The 21,240-nt window shown below is 43.9% G+C and overlaps 2 protein-coding genes across 3 annotated transcripts in view; one reads left to right on the top strand and one right to left on the bottom strand.

Moving 5' to 3' along the window:
* The window catches only part of Ptgr1 (prostaglandin reductase 1), a 28,472-nt gene extending 25,036 nt beyond the window's left edge, over positions 1 to 3,436 (top strand). Inside the window, exons 9-10 of the mRNA XM_051162584.1 lie at positions 626 to 744; positions 3,152 to 3,436. Coding sequence (XP_051018541.1) covers positions 626 to 744; positions 3,152 to 3,262 — 230 coding nt within the window. The 3' untranslated portion in view covers positions 3,263 to 3,436. The remainder of the gene's footprint in view (positions 1 to 625; positions 745 to 3,151) is intronic.
* A 7,758-nt stretch (positions 3,437 to 11,194) lies between these two features.
* Positions 11,195 to 21,007, bottom strand: Znf483 (zinc finger protein 483). 2 transcript variants are annotated; one of them, XM_051162566.1, is made up of 5 exons: positions 20,470 to 21,007; positions 19,818 to 19,906; positions 16,799 to 16,925; positions 16,290 to 16,400; positions 11,195 to 12,726 (listed from the first exon to the last, which is right to left on the bottom strand). In XM_051162566.1, the coding sequence occupies exons 1-5, from the start codon at positions 20,882 to 20,884 to the stop codon at positions 11,276 to 11,278; spliced, it is 2,193 nt and encodes a 730-aa protein (XP_051018523.1). In that variant the 5' UTR covers positions 20,885 to 21,007; the 3' UTR covers positions 11,195 to 11,275. The 2 variants fall into 2 exon arrangements, with proteins under 2 accessions (XP_051018523.1, XP_051018530.1); XM_051162573.1 differs by having other exon boundaries at positions 16,305 to 16,400.
* Between the last annotated feature and the right edge of the window lie 233 nt (positions 21,008 to 21,240).

The raw sequence follows: 21,240 nt of genomic DNA, 5'->3' as shown, positions 1-21,240 counted from the left end.
AGGAAATAAGGTTGCTATGAGCCTTTGAAGAAGCGCCATGCCGTGGAGGTGGTCTGACTGTGGCCTTCTTTCCGACTTAATGCATTCATTCTGGGATGTTCGCATATGTCACTCATCCTGTGCTAGTTTCTATTGGTTCAAGACAAGGCTTCATTTTCCTGACTACGAATGGTACTTTCTCCAAAGCAGTGAGTGGATGTCAGCCTGTAGGGACACCAGTTACTCAAGATGCCAAGGGTGCCTTGTTTCAGTTCCTCGCACTCTTCCATTTCTTTAGCATCTTCCGCTGGCTCTCGGGGAGTTGCTGACTCTTGGAGAGTTGTGAGTGCATCCTGCTCTCTCCCACTGCAGCCTTCTGTCTCACTGTTCTCCTTTTCACTATGGGATGTAAGATACTCATGGACTTTGGAGTTTGTGCTGTGGAAGTCTTTGGGGCCGCTATTCTCCCCACCACACAGTTAGCGGTGGTAGGCAGCAGCCCCGAGAGGATCAGAAGGGAGAGGAGGAAACAGAATTGGCATGGGTGGGGAGTGCTTGGAGTACCATGACAGTGACTGGTACCACCTGTTTCCCACTTTGGATACGTCCATGGACCCTGTCCCACAAATGCGCCCTCCTTTTCCAGGCCCACCCCCAGAGGTCGTTATCTATCAGCAACTCCGCATGGAGGGGTTCATCGTTACTCGCTGGCAGGGGGATGTCCGTCAGAAGGCTCTGACAGACTTGATGAATTGGGTCTCAGAGGTAAGGGGACTCCAACTACCCACCCGCTCCCACGGGGTCTTGCAACTCGTAACCTGCAATCTTTGAGCTCTTCCCTTTTTTTTTTATCTCCTGCATTGTTTCTCCTTGCCTGTTGCATCAGTGTTTTCAAATACAAATATTCATTTCTTGTCTGGGAATTGGGAGTGAAGACAGTGATGAAAACAGTGTGTCATGTGTATCCCAGGCTGATCTGTAAAGCCCATGCTATTCTTGTCTCAGGATCCTGAAGGCAGAGTTATGGGACATGTGCCACCATGCCCATAGCCTCTCCGAATTTCATTGCAATTCAGATGCATCTATTTCATGACAAAGTGCCTGGAGTGGTATTACACTCACCCCCTTCAGCCAGAGCTGTGTTCGTCAAGGTCACGGATATGCCTCTCACTGGGAAGTCTAAGGTGGATTCTTGGCATCACTTGGCTATGTGGAGTGTTTGCTGGACTGGCCCATCACATTCCCTCACTGCTTAGTCTTCTTGCTAAATGAAGTGGAGCTGTCTTAATGTTTTCCTAAGACATCTCTTTGCTTCCTGCCACCACCACCTACTCCCCAGCCCAATGCTGGGACTGAGTCCAAAGGTTTCACGTAATGCTAAGCAAACTTTCTTCCTCACCGAGAACCCTAGCTTTAGAAAAAATAAAAGTACACACTTTTTTCTCTTTCTTTCTTTCTTTCTTTCTTTCTTTCTTTCTTTCTTTCTTTCTTTCTTTCTTTCTTTCTTTCTTTTTTCGAGACAGGGTTTCTCTGTGTAACAGCCCTGGCTCTCCTGGATTCACTTTGTAGACCAGGCTGGCCTCGAACTTGCGAGGATCCATCTGCTTGCCTTTGCCTCCTGAGTGCTGGGATTAAAGGTGTGCACCACCACACCACACCCAACCTAAAAGCATACTTTTCATTTTAGCACAATTTCAGATTGACAAGAATTGGGAAGGCCATACAGGAGGAAGCTTCCGTATACCCTCATTTTATACCTTAATTTTCCTTACTATTAAAATATCCACTAGTAGCAGGACATGGTGGTGTGCACCTATAATCCCAGCACTCAGGGAGGCAGAGGCAAGTGGATCTCTGTGAGTTCGAGGCCAGCCTGGTCTATAGAGCGAAACACCAAAACAAACAAAAAAACAAAAAAACAAATACTCTTCTAGTATTTGCATTATCTTTCTAGGGGCTACCATCCCAAAGCACCACGAGGGGCTTAAACAGCAGAAACGTCTTTTCTTGAAGTTCTAGAGGCTGCTCATCTGAGACCCGAGGACCAGCATGCTCGCTTCTTCAGCGGCTGCCCCTCTTGCATCTTCTTGTGGTCTTCTCTGGGGATTTCTGTTTTACTCTCTAAAGGGGCCCCGGTTGTATTTGATTGCCGCATGCTCATATGATCTCGTTATACTTTAATTATGTCTTTCAAGGCCTTGTCTTAGGAGATGCTTACACCCTGAGGTACTGGGGCATTTAGAGCTTCAGCTAAGGAGTTTCAGTGGCGAGTGGGACATAGTTCAGCCCACAGCGGTGTTCATGCTGGGCTTTGAAGCATCACAGCAGGTTTTAGCTTTCTATCTTCGCAGGTCTCTGTCCTTTTAGGGGTAGGAACGAGCTGGGACTTTCAAGTCAGGCATTCAAATTCCACTTTTCTTACTTTTTGAGTGACCTCAAATACGTGGCATGGCTGTAAGTCTGTAAGTCAGCCATCACTGGACGATACTGTGAAAGAGTTATCAGGGAGCTTGGGTTTCTACATAAGACCCTTTTAACACAAAAACCCTAAAGTTGGGTGGAGTGGTGAAGGCCTGTAATCTAAGAAGGTGAAAGCACCAAGAGTTCTAGGCCAACCGAGATTACAATAGCTAAACCATGTCTTAACGGAACAAAACATCCTTGAACATGTAAAGCACGTGGGAAATCTTTGATTTGAACCTTTCTCTCCTCAGTCACTGGCAACAGGTAGAAGGAACCTGGGTTAGGAGAGGGAGCAAGGTGTGAAACCCCGTGGGAGTTACACTTCCTGAACAGGCTGTACCTCTTCAGGCCTTACTTGAAGTATAGTGTTTCCTGTCACTTGGCCTCTAGCTGTAAGGACAACAGCATCTGTTGAGAGTGCCTTTCTTTACTCATCTCTTCTGAGATCATTGCATTGTTAAACTCATCTGTGCAGTGTACTTAGGAATTGCTTAACTGTGCCTGTTTGGTACCACTTTTCCTGTTCTTACGCTGTGATGTGTTATATACGCTCTGTCCATAGACCTTGTCATCCATGGAAAAGAGGGCCTGCCTCTCAGACTTTCATGAGACTCTCTCATGGTGTATCTGATAAGTTCGCTGCTAGGATGAGAAGAGACTGTCATTTGGAAAATGAGACCAACCTATAATATTTGTTGTTTTGATACAGGGTAAAATCCAGTATCATGAATACATCCTTGAAGGATTTGAAAAGATGCCAGCAGCCTTCATGGGAATGTTGAAAGGAAAAAATTTGGGGAAGGCAATCGTGAAAGCATGAAAAAAGAAAAAGACACATGGATCTCCACTGGAAGATTAGTTTTTTTACCATTTACTACAGATGTATATTGCCTTATATAAGACATAACTGCAAGGAGTTTTGCCTATCTAATAAAATACACATATGCTTTTCTTCATCTGTGATAGAGAATAAAAATCTCATAACAAACAACAAGCGGGCGTGTCTCTGTCCACTTCAGCTCCTCCTAGGTGAATGCAAGAAATACTGCCTTTGGTGTGTGGTCTCATTTCATTTCTGTCGCTGTCCTGAAAGCAATTTAGAGGGGGAGAGGATGTGCATGATTTACACTTTCATGGCACAGTCTATTTTTTTTTTTAAAGGCAGACTAAATTCATCTTTATTTTAGGGCTCATTCATTGCACAGTTGCTGGGGAGGTAGCAGGAAAGTTGGCAACAAGTTGAATAGAAAAGCTCTTGTCAGCAGCCGTCCCAGGGACTAGCAGACCGATACAGGGGACAGAAGACGGCCAAGATGGCCTCTGAGGAGCTGGTGCCAAGACTTTGTTTGCTGGAGTCTCTCCCACTTGAGCCAATCAGCAAGCACAGTAAAAAGCTGTTTCATGATACGGGGTCTCCAGTTTTCACTTTGAGTGTGGTCTTGTCCACTCCTTGGCTTCTGCTGGCCACAAACTTCGGGAGAAGGGACCAGAGCTCTTGGGAGGCAGGCCTGATGACATGCTGTGCTGGCTGCCTAATCGCACATCAGGGCACGGCGCACTGGAGTGCACAGTCTCTAGCAGCACTGGGCACGGACCTCTGCATACTCCCAACTAGGTCACAGTCTGTCACTCAAAGACCTTGGGGAAGGAACTTGAAGATAGGCCTGTGTTGTATTCTGTCAACATTGCCTCTAGCCAGGGAACACCGTCTGGGCAGACAGCAGAAACTAGGGTGTTAGCTCGTGCAGTCTGGTGTTCACATCACATGCCCAGGAAATAGTCCCTCCCACAGTGGGCTTAGCCTCCTGCACCAATTAGTAATAAAGACTGTCTTCCACAGACCTGTCCACAGGCCAGCTCGACTGAAGAGACTTGGAACCCTAAGTAAAGTAATGGAACACAACGAAAAGGGATTTTTTTGGTGAGGGGGATGGGGAATGTTGAGACAGGATTTCACTGTGTAGCCCTGGCTGTCCTGGAACTTATTCTGTAGCCCAGGCTAGCCCCTGCCTCCCGAGTTCGGGATCAAAGGTGTGTGCCCCAACCGTGCAGCTGAAGAGGGCTTCTTGTCTCAGTGGAACTCTCAAACGCCTAAGTCTAAGGAGGGTGAGGAGACAGACCATTGGTGTGGGCAGGGGGCGTGGCCTGATGCAGGGTGGGGCCAAGCAGAGTGAATTTGGTATTTGAACAGGAGGGCCGGCGCAGTGTGAGGATTCCATGACGACAGAACGATGGGGAGGGGTAACCATACACACGGACAACCCAGTTAAAGAGTTCAGGCAGCCTACGCAGGGTGTCCCAGCAGGAGATACTATATGGTCCTTAGGAGGCTAAGAATAGTATCCACAGAAAAATGAAGGGCCTGGTATAGGCTGTTGGATCTCAGGCAGGTTGAAGAGGTGCCCGTGTATGACACAGCTCATGTGGAAGTCAGAGCCCGAGTAGAGCTACTGTGCGACTGCAGGGCTTAGTGGGGAGGGGGGTGTGTGAAGTGGGGGTGCAGCTGTTGGAGACAAGGCAAGGAAAACGGCAAATAGGAAACAATGTGACAGGTACAGGGCATCTTAGCTGGAGGGGAGTAAGGAGCACCCATGAGGGAGTGGTGGTGACACAGGATGGTTCCGTATAGGTTTGATCAAACAAGGAGATTAGAAGCTGGAGTTTCTGACTCTCAAATGAGGGTTTTATGAGCTGGGGAGATGCTCGTACTGGGTAAATTGCTTGAAGAACACATCTGGGGACTCAGCTTGGATCCCCAGAACCTACTGAAAAGCTAGGTGGGTGTGTTGATCCATGTGTAATTGCAGCTTGGAGGGGGTTGGAGGCCTGGAATCTCCACAGCAAGCTGGCTAGCCAGACTCAGCGTCTCTACATGCAATGACAACCCTCTCTCATTGCCTGAGATTGAACTGGGAGGGGCTAGTTCCTCCCCAAGGGAGGGGAAAAGCGATGCAATTCTATTTTAATAAAAATGTACGAAACTAGGACTCTAAAAACGTGTGAAAATTTGAAGCAAAAATAGACTTTTGACTTTAAAAGTCTCTGAAGTCCCCCCCACCCCCCCAAAAAACATTAAAAGTACCCTAGAACAGTATTCTGGGACATCCCTGTAGCGTCATGAAGCACCTTGTACCTAGGGATGACTAATGGCTCCAATTTGTTTCTAGCCTGTGGGGAGCTGAGGAAGGGCTGGTTGACTGTAGGGATGCAGGTGAAGTGTTGAATGTGGCACGCCTACGTCAAGGACCTCAGTGCCGCAGACCCCACTAGAGTGGCAAAGGTTTCCTGGTGAGGCGCAGAGGTACGGCAAAGCCTGCCCTCTGGTCCAGGTGTGGATGTTGGCAGTCTGTGCACATACAAGCGTGTATGAACTATTGACCGGTATATGCACACACTAGCAACTGCTGCTTCCTCCTCGCAGATGAGGGCCACCTACGACTGGTGGCCTAAGAGTCCTCCTACTGAGATGAGCTGTCTCCCCACCTCCACTGCACATAATGAACATGCTGAGGTTCTGCGGTGTCGTGGTAGCTGGTGCGCCAGCAGAGGGAGCATGGCCAGCTGACCCCAGCTTTTCTGTACCCACGTGTTCATTCTTCACGGCCTCACCTCCCCAGCAAGTGTTCAGGACAAGGTGTGCATGACACAGCACTAGGTCACGGCTTAAAAACTTTGGCCACTGCATTTCTCCCTTTTCTTGCCTCTTGGAACCTGGATGCCACATGACCAGAAGGGATGGCAGCAAAATATTCAGAGCAGCAAGATATATTGGGAGATCGGGCTGGGGAATCGCCCTCTACTGGGGCTTGCTGCCTTCTCTGGCTAACAGTGTTTTCTTTTCTATCTCTTTCTTTCTTTTCTTTTTTTCTTCAAGACAGTGTTTCTCTGTGTAGACCAGGCTGGCCTCGAACTCACAGAGATCCATTTGTCTGGCTAACATTTCTTTCTCCAACTCTACTGTTCAATTTGGTAACCAGTGGAGGCCACTAAGAACTGGAGATATGAACAGTAAGTCTTCAAAAAAAAGAAAAGAAAATTAAAAGCTAGGGCTGATGAGGTGGCTTAGCAGGTAAGGGGCCCTGACTCCAAGGCTGCCAACCTGAGTTTGATCTCTGGTCTGGGAGGCACATGGTAGAAGGAAAGAATCAATTCCCATAATTGTCTTCTGGCTTCCCCATACACGACACGACAGCTGTGTTCATGCACACACACACAAACAACAACAACAACAACGAAACAATCTGAAGATTAAAAACCAAAGCAAGAGGTATTCCGTATTAAATACAACTTTATTAGAACTATGGGTCACCTTAACTACTGCACCTCACACGACGCCGTTAAAATTGTAGAGAAGTGTGCGGGTTTTTTTTTTGTTTGTTTGTTTGTTTTTTAGTGGCACACAAATATCTCACCAACCTAGTCGGCAGGGACAAGCCAACCAATGACATTTGTCTCTGCATTGTCATAATTTATCATATCAACATATTATGCAGACAGCACAAGTTAGAGTGTTACACGTATAACTAATTCATAGCCATAAGTCAAAGTGCTTCTTACTGGAATTATGATTATTCTATACATAAAAATACATGAAAAAATATTTAAAGTTTAGTAAAGGCATTATTTCTAAGGCTGAATTCAGTGCGGACACCGAAGTCCGTACTGTAGGGGTCACATCAGGGAAAGAAGGGACTGAGAGAGGGTCCAATGCACATTTACTAAGGAGTGCCAGTTGCAATTTACAGCAGCAGCAACAGCAGCAGCAACAGCAGCAGCAGCAGCAGCAGCAGCAGCAGCAGCAGCAGCAACAGCAGCAGCAGCAACAGCAGCAGCAGCCAGTTCAAGTATTCAAGATAACACAGTAGGCAATACTGAAAACAATATTTTAGATCTACATCTCTCTTCTACAAAACCAGGAGCAAAATGGAATCTAAATTTCTAACCAAAATGCTTTAAATGATTTCAGACTGTAAGTGTGCCAGCCACACAGCAGCTTGATTCTTGCACATGCACAAACACGCAAATAGAACCATAGGTAGATGAAAGTAAACCCGAGTATTATAATCTACTCATAAAAACTTTGGAAAAAATGACAGGCTGAAAAATACCCATGAAAACGGAAAAACACCACATCATTTAACAATTCTGCTCAGTATAAACAGGAGCAAATTAAGTTATTTCTCACAGAATATATACATTTCTATTATCAAAAATCAGTTGACTCAAATTTTGAAAAATTTCAAGTATTTTTTTAGTTTTAGATGAACTGTGTAAGACATTGTCCAAGGAAAACTTTATGTCATCTCAAAGAACACTCAGGTTTACATAGAGAAGCCAATTTGTTGCCTCAAATCTCTTCTGATTTATTTAATTTTTTTCATCTGCTAGATAATTTCTGCTGAACAGAAAGATTAGCTTATTTCAAGAAGATAGGATTGTGGCTGAGTTAAAAGACCAGCTGGGTTGTCATTTTAAAGCAAAAGTGAGCTTTTTCCTCATTGCTTCATTACAGTGAACAGTTGACACTGAAAGTGTTCTTATTCGATTTTCTCAAGCAGGTTCCTAAGAGGAGCCAGGGACACACGCTCAGGTTCCTCAGTCCCCACGTGCAGATGACTCGTTTATGGAACCAGTGAGACAGAGGACATGTAATGATCTTGTGTTCTTTTATCATCACCACCTGGATGATGAGTTTAAGATTTCCTGCGCTAGAAAACCCAGCTGAAGATTTCCTTGAATGCCTGCACTATCATATGCCAAGTGAGATAAGCCAGATACAAGAGACACACATTGTGCTGTTGTTTGTGTGAGGGACTAACAAGAGCCAGAGGTGGAGGGGAAGTAGAACTGTGATGAGCAGAGGCTCTGGAGAGATTTAAAACAAAGAGCGAGGACTTTGTTGTAAAATAGAGCTGATTAAAATGCTTATCCCTAGAAACAAATAAAAATGCTAAGTAAAATCTTAAGAGGAAATTCTATGGGGAGTTATAAATTATAAATAAAAAACCTTTAGATGACCTGACAATCTAAAAATTGATTTAAGTATGTGGGTGCTAGGCCAGACTGAATGCCTTTCGTGCAATGTATTAGTTATTGATAAATATTTTTTGATAAATATTTTCAGTAGATTTTTGTAGTTTCCCTTTAGTATATAGTGATAGAAAGTTCATATTGGATAAGGGATTGTATGTAGATAAAGAACTTGTTATAATTCAACTATCCTGACTCAAAGGAGACATGTGAAAGGATGATGACGGCATTAGTCATCAGGGAAACGCAAATTAAAATCATATGAGGACGCCACTTCACCAGCGTGACTGAGATTTTTTTTAAAGATTGGCACGAACGTAAAGAAAATGGCCCATTCACACCCGCTGCCTGGAATTTAAAATGATGTATAGTCACACTGAAAAGCAACTTGGCAGTTTCCTAAAGAGTTACAACAAAACATTTACATGACCCAGAAACTCTACCTACAAATTCCTACCAAGAATAAGAATTAAAATTAATGTCTACACAGACTTACACATGAAATTCACAGTGTTGTTCCTATCAGCCAACCACCTAGAAAGAAAGAAGATACCGTCCGCTCACAGGTACAGGGATGAAGTTTCCATATGACAGGATATCACTTAGCAGCAAACGATGCTGAAAACGACATTGTAATAGTGAAGAATCATGTAGGCTATAACATGCATAAACTTAAAAACACGATGTTAATGGTGAATCAAAGACCAACATAAAGTGACTGGGAAAGGCCATTCTGTAAGTTAGTGGTACCTGGGTCAGGGATGAGAGTGGGAATATGTATAAATGGGTCTGTCCAGTAGGTACTTTTATTAGGGTGACATTCTGAAAAGTGGGTGATGGTAATGGATGCATACTTCAGTAAAACTGACAAAAGCTCACTGAATTGCATTCCTTGGTTTTTAAGCATAAATATTTTATATTTTAATGAAGTTATATTAAAAAAAAAAAAAAGCTTTGTTTCTAATCCCCAATTGAAATTGGGATAAAGACATCCTTTTGTGAAATCCTCTAGAACACCCTGGATCAGACCACTTCTCAAGTGGTGGTTTATGTACTTCATTAAACATTTCAATAAAATATATCATTTCAGAAAAACCCTTAAGCCCGTGTGAATTATTCTTATAAACCATGTTTCTCTGAAGCCAGGAATGTGTTTACTTGGTGCCTTTGGCAACAGCTATACTGACCAATCTGTCATAGGCAATGTCAAGATTCTTTTGGGCTTGGGGATGAGGAGGAGGCACCCAGAAGAACCCAAAAACCTTATACCCAGAAGTAGCATTTCATACGTCATTTCATCACATGAGCAAATATCCCTGAGTCAGCCTATAGACCCTTCCCACCTGTAAGACCAGAGTTCTGGTGTAGCTCTCTCTTCATGAGGAAGTGCCTCAAATTCCAACTTCAGGAAGTCATTTCTGTATCAAAATCAAGTCCCTCTGGAATCTAGTGACCTGAGACCCAAACTAACACATTCAAGGCCTTTAATTGCTTTTTCAGTTAGAAATTAAGATTCCCATCAACTACAACTTTCAGGGCTACCCCTCAATACCTGTCGACCCCAATTCTAGTGCAGTCTCATTTCACAAAAGAAAATATGAACTACAGCTTGCCTATGTGTTCTTTTCCAGAATTTGACTTGTTATCAGTGGGGTCCCTTGAGATTACTGTACATATTATCCAAACTGCAGGCTAACAAAATATCACATGCCTACAGTAAGAGAAACACGGCATTTAAGTGGCAACCATAAGTCAGGACCAGCTGAGCACTCCATGAGAAAAATAGGCTACTGTGGTTAGCTTTCACATATTTTAGACTATCTCTACTTTCCTTAAAACATGAAATTCCTTATTTCCAAGGAGTGGGAGCTTTGTCTGAACACGGTACAACATCCTATAAACCAACTAAGACAGGTCTACAGCCCCAGTCTGATTCAGTCTAGCATCTTGGGACTGATGCCACACAGGGTTCTCACACTGTGGTGCAGAAGGCTGTGCTCATTGAAAGGCGATGACTCATCCCAAGTGGCTGCCGTTGGCTTCTCTCCTAGGACTGGTATTTTCATGACCGAGTTGGCTCAGGTTCAAGCTCTCTGGATTCTCAATCCATTGAGGGCAAAACTCAAAAGCTAAAGAGTTGGGGTGATTTGGGCAAACTTGAACATTACCTGAAAGCAAACTTCACTGAGCCTCCCTGACGTGTTCTGTTGATCACATTCTAGGATCCTATACCAAACAGTCCATTTTCTCACTAATGTAGAAGTCCACTCTCCTGTAAGGAAGTCTACCAGCTACAACAATTCCAACGAATATTCAAAGTATTTCTGTAGAATCAGAAGATCATATAAAAAGAAAACATAGAAACCATCAACGCCATCTCGTTACTGGTAAAGAAATGAAGACTCAGAAGGTCCAGATGACTTGTTTGGGGTGACCCAGGGGTTGGTTGGCAAACTGGGATAGAACCCAGGTTATGAGACACCGGTTCTATTCATTTCCAGTATACTGTACAACAGTGGGAGGGAAAGCAGAGAGAGGATTCCTTGAAGAAAAGTGCTTCTTGAACTTAAGTTTAGCTTTTCAGAATCACTTCACTTGCCAGGCTTTCATCACATCAACATAACTTTACCAAGTCTAATCAGAACTGGCCACCCTCAAGAAGGGGGAGTGAAGGGGAAGGTGTCTGGCCCTAGAAGTGAAGCCATTTAAGTTCAAGCTTATCAGCACTGTGGGTAGTTTGCATGTCGAGTGTAAAAGGGCACAGCCTGAACTAACCTTCCCTCCACTTACTACATTCCCAGAATCACTTTGTGCAGTGGTGTCTAAGACCGCCTGACCGACTTTTAGACTTCTTACCACACTTCTTACATTCATAGTGGACGCTCCTGGTGTGCGTTTTCACATGCTCAACGAGGATTGTGCTCCGAGTAAAGGTTGCTTCGCAATACTCACATTTGTAGGGCTTCTCTCCAGTATGGCTGCGGAGATGTAAATTGAGAGACGAGCTCTGTCTGAAGGTTTTCCCACACTCTTTACATTTGTATGGCTTCGCGCCCGTGTGACACCTCAGATGGCGTCCAAGGCGGGAATGAGTGGGGAAGGCTTTCTCACAGTGGGTACATTTGTAGGGTTTTTCTCCTGCATGGAGTCTTTGATGATACATGATAGTACTAAAAAGGCTAAAAGACAGTCCACAGTCCTTACACAAATACGGTTTCTCTCCAGTGTGGGTTCTCTGATGTCGGGTAAGGCAGGAGTTCTGCCTAAAGGCTTTCCCACACTCATCACACTTATAGGGCTTCTCGCCAGTGTGAATTCTCTGGTGTTTGGAAAGGGAGGAGCTGTGAGTGAAAGACTTCCCACACTCACCGCACTTATACGGTTTCTCTCCGGTGTGAATTCTCTGGTGTTGACAAAATGAAGAGTTGTCACTGAAGGGCCTCCCGCAGTGTTTGCACACATAGGGCTTTTCTCCAGTGTGACTCCTTCGATGCTTATCGATAGCTTGCAACCCGGCAAACTTTTTCCCACATTCATCACACCTGTAAGGCTTTTCTTTTGTGCCAGTTTTCTTACGTGGCTTGCGTGATGAACTAGCTCTGCGGGCTTTTCTACATTCAATACACACAGAGCGCTTTGCACTATAGCCAAAGGCTTTCCCGCACTTCCTGCACTTGCTGGATTCTTCAGTTTCAGGTTCCTTGTCGTTAGTTGAGGTTTCGTCTTGAAATAGGTTCTTCCGGCACTTTTCACATTGAGAGCTTTCACTGCCATACCAGGAGATTTGAGTGAAGGCTACCCCACACTTACTACACTTCTGGGTCTTACTCAACGAGCCAATTTTTGGATGTTTCTTACGTTCAGTATGAGATGAAGGGTGACGTGGGTCTTTTTCATTTCCGCTGCGTTTCCTTGACTTTTCTGCACTGTGCTCTTTGCGGTTCACAAGATCTGAGTGATAAGTGAAGGGTTTCTTGCCTTCCTTAGGCCTCTGAGACTTCTTCATTAAGGAGGCTCTCTGACGTTTGGCTGTGTCAGAAGCTTGTTTGAAATTCTTTCCCGAGGGAGTTTCTTGGGACTCAGACTCCTTACTCCCATGGCTGCTCCGCTTGCCCTGATCTTTCTTGGGTTTGCCATGTCGCTTTTGGAATTCTGTCTTCAAGCCATAACCATCATCACCGAAGCTGTATTCTACCATTTTCTCTAAAGTCAAATCTTCCATAAAAGCATGCAGTTCACTTCTAGCCTCGCCCTCTAAAAGAGATAACAAAGCAAGTGTTCCCCATCTGCAGCAAAGGAAACTGCTATATTTGGGACGGACATAGGAACACAGTAACGATTTTAAGAAATAGAGCCTAGAGAGTTACCACTTACAGCTGTATAAAACAGGCAAGAAAAAAAAGTGATATAGGAAAGAAAGATGAACACAGAGGTTAGGAAGAATCTTGTGGAGGACAAAAAGCTTGCGCTTTATGTGAGGAAACCTGCAAGTCTTCACGCTGTTTTCCAATTTCTGTACCAGGCTCAAACCTACTTATTTGCACCATGCCCAGACTTTACATGCTTCTCAAGTGGCCAGCCTCACAGTCAACACTGGATCTACACATCTACACTGACTCACTTGTCCGCACAACCCGATGAAGTACAGCCGGTACTTTATTATGTGGGTGTCACACTGGGTGCACAGTGGGGCAGAGCTTGCCCACAGTCACATGTATTGTGGGTGGTGAAGGCCACCATTTATTGTTCTATTAATCCTATTATTTGGGTATGAAAACCTAAAATGCAATGCCCCAGTGCATTTTAATAAATCTGACAGGATCAAAGGTTCAAACTTCTGTAATGAACATGAAGCTTTCTCCAAAACCATATATTCAACTTTTTGTTTGTTTTTATGAGACAGGGTTTCTCTGGGTAGCCTTGGCTGTGCTGGACTTGCTTTGTAGACCAGGCTGACCTTGAACTCACAGAGATCTGCCTGCCTCCGCTTCCCAAGTGCTGGGATTAAAGGCATGTGCCTTAACCATCTGACATATTTGTTGTGTTTTTCTTAGAACTTTGAATTCATTCATTAACTGGACTATGCAGTCTGGATTTCCCCTATTTATTTATTGTGTGTGTGTGTGTGTGTGTGTGTGTGTGTGTGTGTGTGTGTGTGTGTTGGAATGCACATGCCCCTGACCATATGCATGCAGAGGTCAGAGGAGGATGTTGGGTATCTTTTACTTTGTTTTGTTTTGTTTCTTGGCTTTTTAAAGACAGGGTTTCTTTGTGTAGCCTTGACTGTCCTGAACTCACTTTGTAGTCCAGGCTGGCCTCGAACTCACAGCGATCCACCTGCCTCTGCCTCCTGAGTGCTGGGATTAAAGGCGTGCGCCACTACGTTAGGCATGTTGGGTATCTTTTATAACCCTCCACTTTAAAAAAGAAGTGGTTCATTTGCTAACCAGAAGCTAGCTGTTTCAGCTAGTCTAGCTGGCCAAGCATTGCCTAAAATCTACCTGTGTCTGTCACAAGGCTGGGATTACAGACACAGAATCCATGCTTGGCCTTTTCAAGGGTCCTGGAGATCCTACCCTGGGTCTCCATGCTCGCATAACAAACACTTTACCCATTAACACCTCCCCAGCCCCTATCCTGGTCTTTAATCATAAGATCATGTAATCATCTTCCTAATTGTTTTAGTAGGCAATTATAAAACTCAAAACCCTATTATTCACAAGTTATATAAAGTTTTTCATATGGTTTAGAATGAAAATTTTAAGACGTATTATGATTTTTCTTTTTTCTTTCCAAGCTCATTGGTCATTTTTGAAAATCATATTTTCAAATCAGTTCCTTGATAACCTCTTCTATATAATTTATTGATTTTTTCTTATTGAATATTTATCAAATTATGTCCCTACAGTTCGAGGTATAGTTTAATGGTAGGCACTGGGCTCAGGTTCTGTATTGTAGGTGCATATTTGTGTTTGTGTGTGTTTAACTTTACGTAATATTTAAGGACTAATGCCTCAATACTCATCTCTGATTAGGGATCCTTACGTATCTATAGATTCAATTCATAGCAGTATTGTTGCTTTACATGTACAATCTCATAAACTAGTCTGAACTTTCTCATGTTCATTAGCCATTTACATTTTTGTCAGTTATCTGCTCAAGTAGTTTGCTCGTGATTTCTAAATTATGCACTGTTAGCTCATTATTAATTTGAGTAAATTAAATAATTATATCTATTAACTGTGCCTTTCACTTAATATAAATAGCTTTTAAACATGTACAGTATGGCAAAACAGTGCAAAAAACTATTTTGGGGATTAATTTCTAAATTGTTGCATAAGCATAATAAAACAATTGTTTTTTATTTATGTAATTATAATGAGATTAGCTCAGAGATTGACTAAAATAAATGCTTTAGAAAATGGATCAGAGAAAAACCAGCTTCACTCTTTTTTCTTTTTTTTTTTAAAGAAAGGTACTAATATATGTGATGGGATTTTAATAATTAAAACATATATTAAATATAATCACTTTAAATTTTAGGAGGATACAGAGGAATATAAAGAAAAAACATGAATCACTTGAAGGTTAACATAATAAAAAATAACATGTTAACATAAATGTTTTCCAGATGTTAAAAATCCATAAATATTTAACCTATGCAGTTAGCCATATGTGCACTTTACTCACACCAAAATTTGGGATTCTCATACATATTTACTGGTTGAATTCCCACTTACCTTTTAAGATTAATTCAAATGCTAATGAAGCTATTGCTCCTTTATACAGATGCTCCTCGACTTATGGCGGAGCTATGTCTTGGTATATCCATTGTAAGTTGAAAATACCCTAAATAAAAATGTATTCAACACCCCCAACATGCTCTGGAGCTTTTAAACACGATGTTTCATGATCATGATTCTGTTGAGGGATACAGCTGCCCAGCCCTGTAGAAGTGTGTCAGATCACACACTGCTGGTCCAGTATAGCTTCTATTAACTATGTATCAGTTTGCATCAAGAAAGTAAACAAATAATCCTAAAACAAACTATTGCGGGTCTAGTCTATATCCCTACACTCTCCCACAGCTCCTGTTATGTGCCATTGTTTGTTTGTTTGTTTGTTGGGGTTTTTGTTTTGTTTTTTGAGACAGGTTTTCTCTGTGTAGCCTTGGCTGTCCTAGACTCACTTTGTAGACCAGGCTGGCCTCGAACTCACAGAGATCCGCCTGCCCCTGCCTCCCACGTGCTGGGATTAATGGCGTGCGCCACCATTCCCGGCTTATGCGCCATTCTTATCGCCTGTGCTGTTACTAACACACTCGTTTTGATAAGTGTCCATAATAATGTGCTTCTCAGATTTCCTGTGGGGAGACTGCCTGCTGCATTCACATCAGGGCCACTGTCACACAGCCTCTCATTGTGATGGTGAAGTGCAGACAGGGGACCCCTCAGGTGACTGTGGCCCCAGGCCTGCTCTTTAGCCTTACCTAACTTTATGAACCATCTTCAGCCTAAGACAAGACCCTTCCTCCCCAACCTCGGCTCCTCCTCCTCCCTCAGAGGTCACACCCACGCACAGCAATTCCAACTCCCAGTTCCATTTTCCTTCACTCGAAATTTCTCCCAACAGATCTCCAGTCCTGAAAATACTTTTCAGAGGACCCAACTCAATAGTGCCCGCATTAAAAAGAGCATTCCGGGAAGGTGAAGGCTCAACTCTAAGCAGTCAACTTTATAGTCTAGCATTGGGCCCACCCAACATTTCAAAGGTTTTCCTGACTGGCCTGGTAAACACCGTCTTCGTTTGCTTCTTACCTTTTACCAACTCACCTGGTCTGGGGCCTTTTGAGATTTCTTTTTCCAGTACCCTTGGCAACTTAACCCACTTCAGATGGGAAATCAAGTCAAATTTGGAAACTGGAAAGCCTGCTCAGAGAAAAGGACAGAAAACGATTGCTCACACGTAGAACAGCGATGACCCAAGACTCATAACTACTTAGCCTGTTAAGGAAGATAAAGAGGCCGTCAAATGCAGAGGAGGAGAAATCCAAGGAGGAAGGAGCAGAAGACATGACACTGGGGACAACAAAATGATGCTCCACAGTTACAATGCAATGAAACAAAAATGTTTTTAGGAGGAAACATCACAGAAAGTATTTTTTTTTTAGGGTCCATTTTTAGGAATAGTCACGTTAGGCCCTGGATGCCCAGCAGATATCGTTAACATAGTTAAAGAATGTTAAAAACAGCTTCCAGATGAGACGACAGAGGATGGAGAGGTTTACCCACTTAGGTGCTAGATCATGGCAAGAGGATGTCTTTACCCAGAAATTCCAGGTTCCTTAAGGTTTCCAGTAGCATTTCCTTATACAGCTCCCTTTGAGACGGCTCCAGCATCTTCCACTCTCCTCTGCTAAAGTCCACAGACACGTCCTCAAATGTTACAGGCTCCTAGAAGGCCAAACACAGCATCTGTGCATTGTACTGGCTCCAATAGACCTTAAGGACTCAGAGAAGCAGTTAAGGTAGTCATCTCGGCGTAGCCCAAGCTGTCTGTGTGTGTCTGTGTTAGCCGGAAACTGAACCGGGGGCTGGTGCATGCTGGGTAAGTGCTCTGCCATGAGCTACAACCTCAACCTTCTTCTTATTTTTTGTTTTAAGAAAGTTCTCACTAAGTTGTTTAAGCAGGTTCTGGATTTGAGTCCCTCCTGCCTCAGCCTCCCAAGTAGGGATTATAGGATCTTGACCAGTCAGGCCTGGTAAATTTTTAATTCTAAAGAAATGGCTTGATTATTTCTATGTACATGATTGTTCTGCCTGCATATATGTATGTACGCTGCATGTGTGACTTGTGTTTCTAGAGACTAGGCGAGGGTGCTGAGTGTCCTGGGATTGGAGTGGAGGACAGTTGTAATCTGTCATGTAGATGCTGGGAACTGAACTGGGGCCCTTTGCAAGAACAGCCAGTGCTCTTAGCCGGTAAGCCATCTCTCCAGTCCAAGCTTGTACATTTTTTTTCCTAAAGCTTAAAAACAAGTTTTAGAGTATATACAACCATTGCAAGCAGCCCAGAACAAGGGCATCGAATAATTCTCACCTTTCCCACTTAAGAGTCTGGCACTAAGTACTGACCTACAAGACTTCCCTAAACTGTTAATACCGATCAAGTTAACTCTAACACAGTAATTTTTTAAGATTAAAAGGGAAATCATAGACAAGGGTACAGTTGACATTTCCCATCCTCAAATTTGTGGAACAGAAATTAACTACGGGCCACAGTCAAATACGTCATAGCAGCTGTGTTGTAGACTTCAGTCCCATGAAGTCGTGTAGTGTGGCTTGTTATTACTGAGAGGCTGCTTCTCTGCAGCCCAGGCTAGCCTCAGACTCACGCAGCACGCTCCTGCTAGGGCGCCTGTAGTGCTGGACTGCAGGTGTGTGCCACCACACCCAGCTGCTGCACGGCTCTGAGACAGACAACCAAAGCAGACCTGGTTCGGTCGTATGCTCATGCTTACATGTATGTCATGCTCGCAAACAGGTATGCTAACTCATGAGAGTCACTTTCTCTTTTTCCTTGGAGACTTGCTTGGAACCCACACTGGCTTCAAACCAGCCATCTTGATTCAGTTTTCTGAGCTGGGGAATTACAGGTGCATGCTATTACATGCGGCTTAAGTTCATTTCCGGTAGGCTAGCGTCCCTAGCATCCTCTGGGTCAGGGAGGTAGAACAGTGGTGTCTACAAGCATCTTGTCAATGTTTCACCATGTAGCCAAACACCAGCGCCCCGAGACTTCAAACAACAGAGATGTATTCTCTCCAATTTCCAGGGGCCAGAAATAGGAGACCAAAGAGCTGGCAGGATGTATTCTCTTGAACCTCTGGGGAGAACCCATTCTTTGCCTCCTTCATCTTCCAGTGGGGGGTGGCATTCCTTGACCGCCCGTGGCTGTGGTCCAGCCCCTCCGAATTTCTTCCCCTTCTGTAACATCATCATCCCTCTGTGTTCAGACTCTATACCTCTCTACTAAGGACTCCTGTGACAACTATTAGGGCCTACTCATAGAACCCACGATCAACTCATCTCTCCAATTTTATTTCATGATTATTGTTATTAATTATTTTGCTGCCCCTCCCCAAAAAAACAGGGCTTCTCTGTATAGCCCTGACTATCCTGGAACTCACTCTGTAGACCAGGATGACCTCGAACTCAGAAATCTGCCTGCCCCTGCCTCTGGAGTCCTGGGATCAAAGGTGTGTGTCACCACTGTCCAGCCATCTTTCTGATTTTAGTAGCACCAACTCTTCATCTTAAAACCCCTAGCTTGCCGGCTGTGGTGGCGCACGCCTTTAATCCCTGCACTCGGGAGGCAGAGGCAGGCCAGCCTGGTCTACAAAGTGAGTCCAGGACAGCCAAGGCTAACAGAGAAACCCTGTCTCAAAACAAACAAACAAACAAACAAAAAACCAAACACCAAAAACAGAAACAAACAAACAAACAAAAAAAAACCCAAAAACCAAAAACCCATAGCTTATCTACACTTTTAATGACTGATATTTCTTTATACAAATAATAGTCATAAGTTCCAGGGAGTAGGAAGCAGACATATTTCTAGAGCTCATTATTGTACTGGGACTTACTGATTTCATAACCAGTTGCTTTTCCAGCTACGGCATGAGTTCTGGTCTTACTCACTGCTTCCCAAGCTTTCCCAAATAGACAATAACACTGTCTGTAAATAATATACCTTTGTCTCTCAACACTTACATCAAATTTCTGTCTTACTTCACTTGGTTGACTGCTATGTTCATGAAATATTAATTTTTTGCTTACACCGTGAGCCCTGTTTATTTTAATCTCCTGGCTCTACCCTGATGGAGATGTTCTTGACCACATTGGGAAAATATAATTCTTTTTCTACCTTACTCATTTTTGTCAAGAGTAACTTCTGGGCTTTAGCAAATGCTCTCCCTCCGCCCACAAACATTTTGGGAGTGGTGCATTAAATATGTTACAGCCCACCTGTGGAGGTCAGAAGACAGCCCACTGGAGTTGGTTCTCTCCTTCTACTATACAGACCTGGGGGCCTGAAATTAGGTCATCAGACTCACCTGCAGGAGCCCTCACCCACGCACCTGCAGGAGCCGCCACCCACCCACCACCCCACTCGCTGTAAATGCTTTTGTTTAGCACCAGAATCATGTTATCGTCTGCCACTCCAGAAAAACAGTGAGGAAAGAGAGGCCTACAAGTTGTCTTGGTTGATTTCGTATCTTTATGCTCCTCATTTAAATAGCTCAGTTTCCACTGAAGAATGAAAACCAGTGAAAGGGAACTTACACGTGGCTCCGTACTTGGAGGGACAGCCACCATCTCGTCTTCTCCCAAATCCTCCTCTTTGCAAGCAGCAGACTCCTCAGTGCTAAGATCTGGGAAAGGGGGGAAAAATCAACCTGGTCTTTCAGCTCCATTCTTTGTCAGAATTCACAGCCCCCTCCTTGAGTTGGATTAATTTGCTAGAATGCCCCACAGAATTATTTGCCTATTTATAAAGGATACAAATAAACAGCCAGATAAAAAAGCTGCACAGGGCAAAGTCTGTAGGAAAAGATTCAGGGCTTCTGAACTTAGCTACAGCCTGCACAACCCAGATACAAGCTCCTTCCATACTCTCTCCATGGATAATCACTCTCCAGGAATGCCCACATGTCCATCTTCCTGTAAGACGGTTTCATCATGGAGACATGACTAATGACCTTCAGTGCCTCTCCTCTTTGGAGGTGGGGGCTGTGCTCCATCCCTCTATAGCTGCTTTGGAAATCACCCTTTATGGGTGGCTAGGTATGGGCATGCCAAATATCACCTCATTAAATTCAGGCATGGCTACAAGGGGCCTATGATAAATGACAGACAACTGTATTGCTTCCCAAGGGAGGTTTACTTTATACCTTAGGGGATACCTCAGCACCCCTCCTCCACCTACAACTCTCACCTTCCTTTTCTTCAAGTGTTTGGTTCAAGTCTTCTACTAGGGTCACTACCTCCACACTACTCTCAGGGTGCTGAGAATTCACCCACGTCCTCGTCTCTCCAGGCAGAACCCTCAGGAACTGCTCAAACACTAACAGCTCTAAGATTTGCTCTTTGGTATGAATGTCTGGTCTCAGCCACTGCTTGCAGAGCTCCCAGAGCTGAGTCAGGGTTTTTCTGGGTCCTTCTTCTTGTGAGTAACAAAACCACCTGAACTTCTGCCTGAGAGTCTCTAGGTCATCAGCATATCCCCTTGAGACACGTTCTTGGGCCCCAAGAGCGTCCACGCTGGGGGCCGTGCTTTGTTCACTTGAAGGCAAGGCTGAAGGGTCTGGGGAGGATGCTGTCATCATGTGTGAGGGCACGACAGCTTGCATTGTGTCACCAGCAGGAATCCAGTCCTCTTTAGACTATCTGGGTATTAGTGTGAGCTGCTAACAGGTACTATCTGTGCACGGCAAACTACCAAGGGCTCCAGGAATCCAGTTTGCAGTCTTGAAGGAACTGTCAAGAAGAAACAAAAGGTGTTAAATGAGTAAACAGATTGTTAATTCTGAAAACATTGGCTTTTTTCAACCCCCACACCATTACCTAGATACTCAGAGACTCAGAAAAGCTCTCTCTAGCCAACGGGCTTATTAAAAGGAGCATCTTTATAGAATAAAAACCCAAAGAGTTAAGTAAAGATAATGAAATATACTCGCAAGCAGAAAGTTACTTCAGACTTAATTCT

Source organism: Acomys russatus, chromosome 2 (assembly GCF_903995435.1).
Source record: "Acomys russatus chromosome 2, mAcoRus1.1, whole genome shotgun sequence".
NCBI lineage: Eukaryota > Metazoa > Chordata > Mammalia > Rodentia > Muridae > Acomys > Acomys russatus.
Note: the sequence above shows the minus strand (reverse complement) of the source record. Positions and strands in the feature narration are given on the sequence as shown.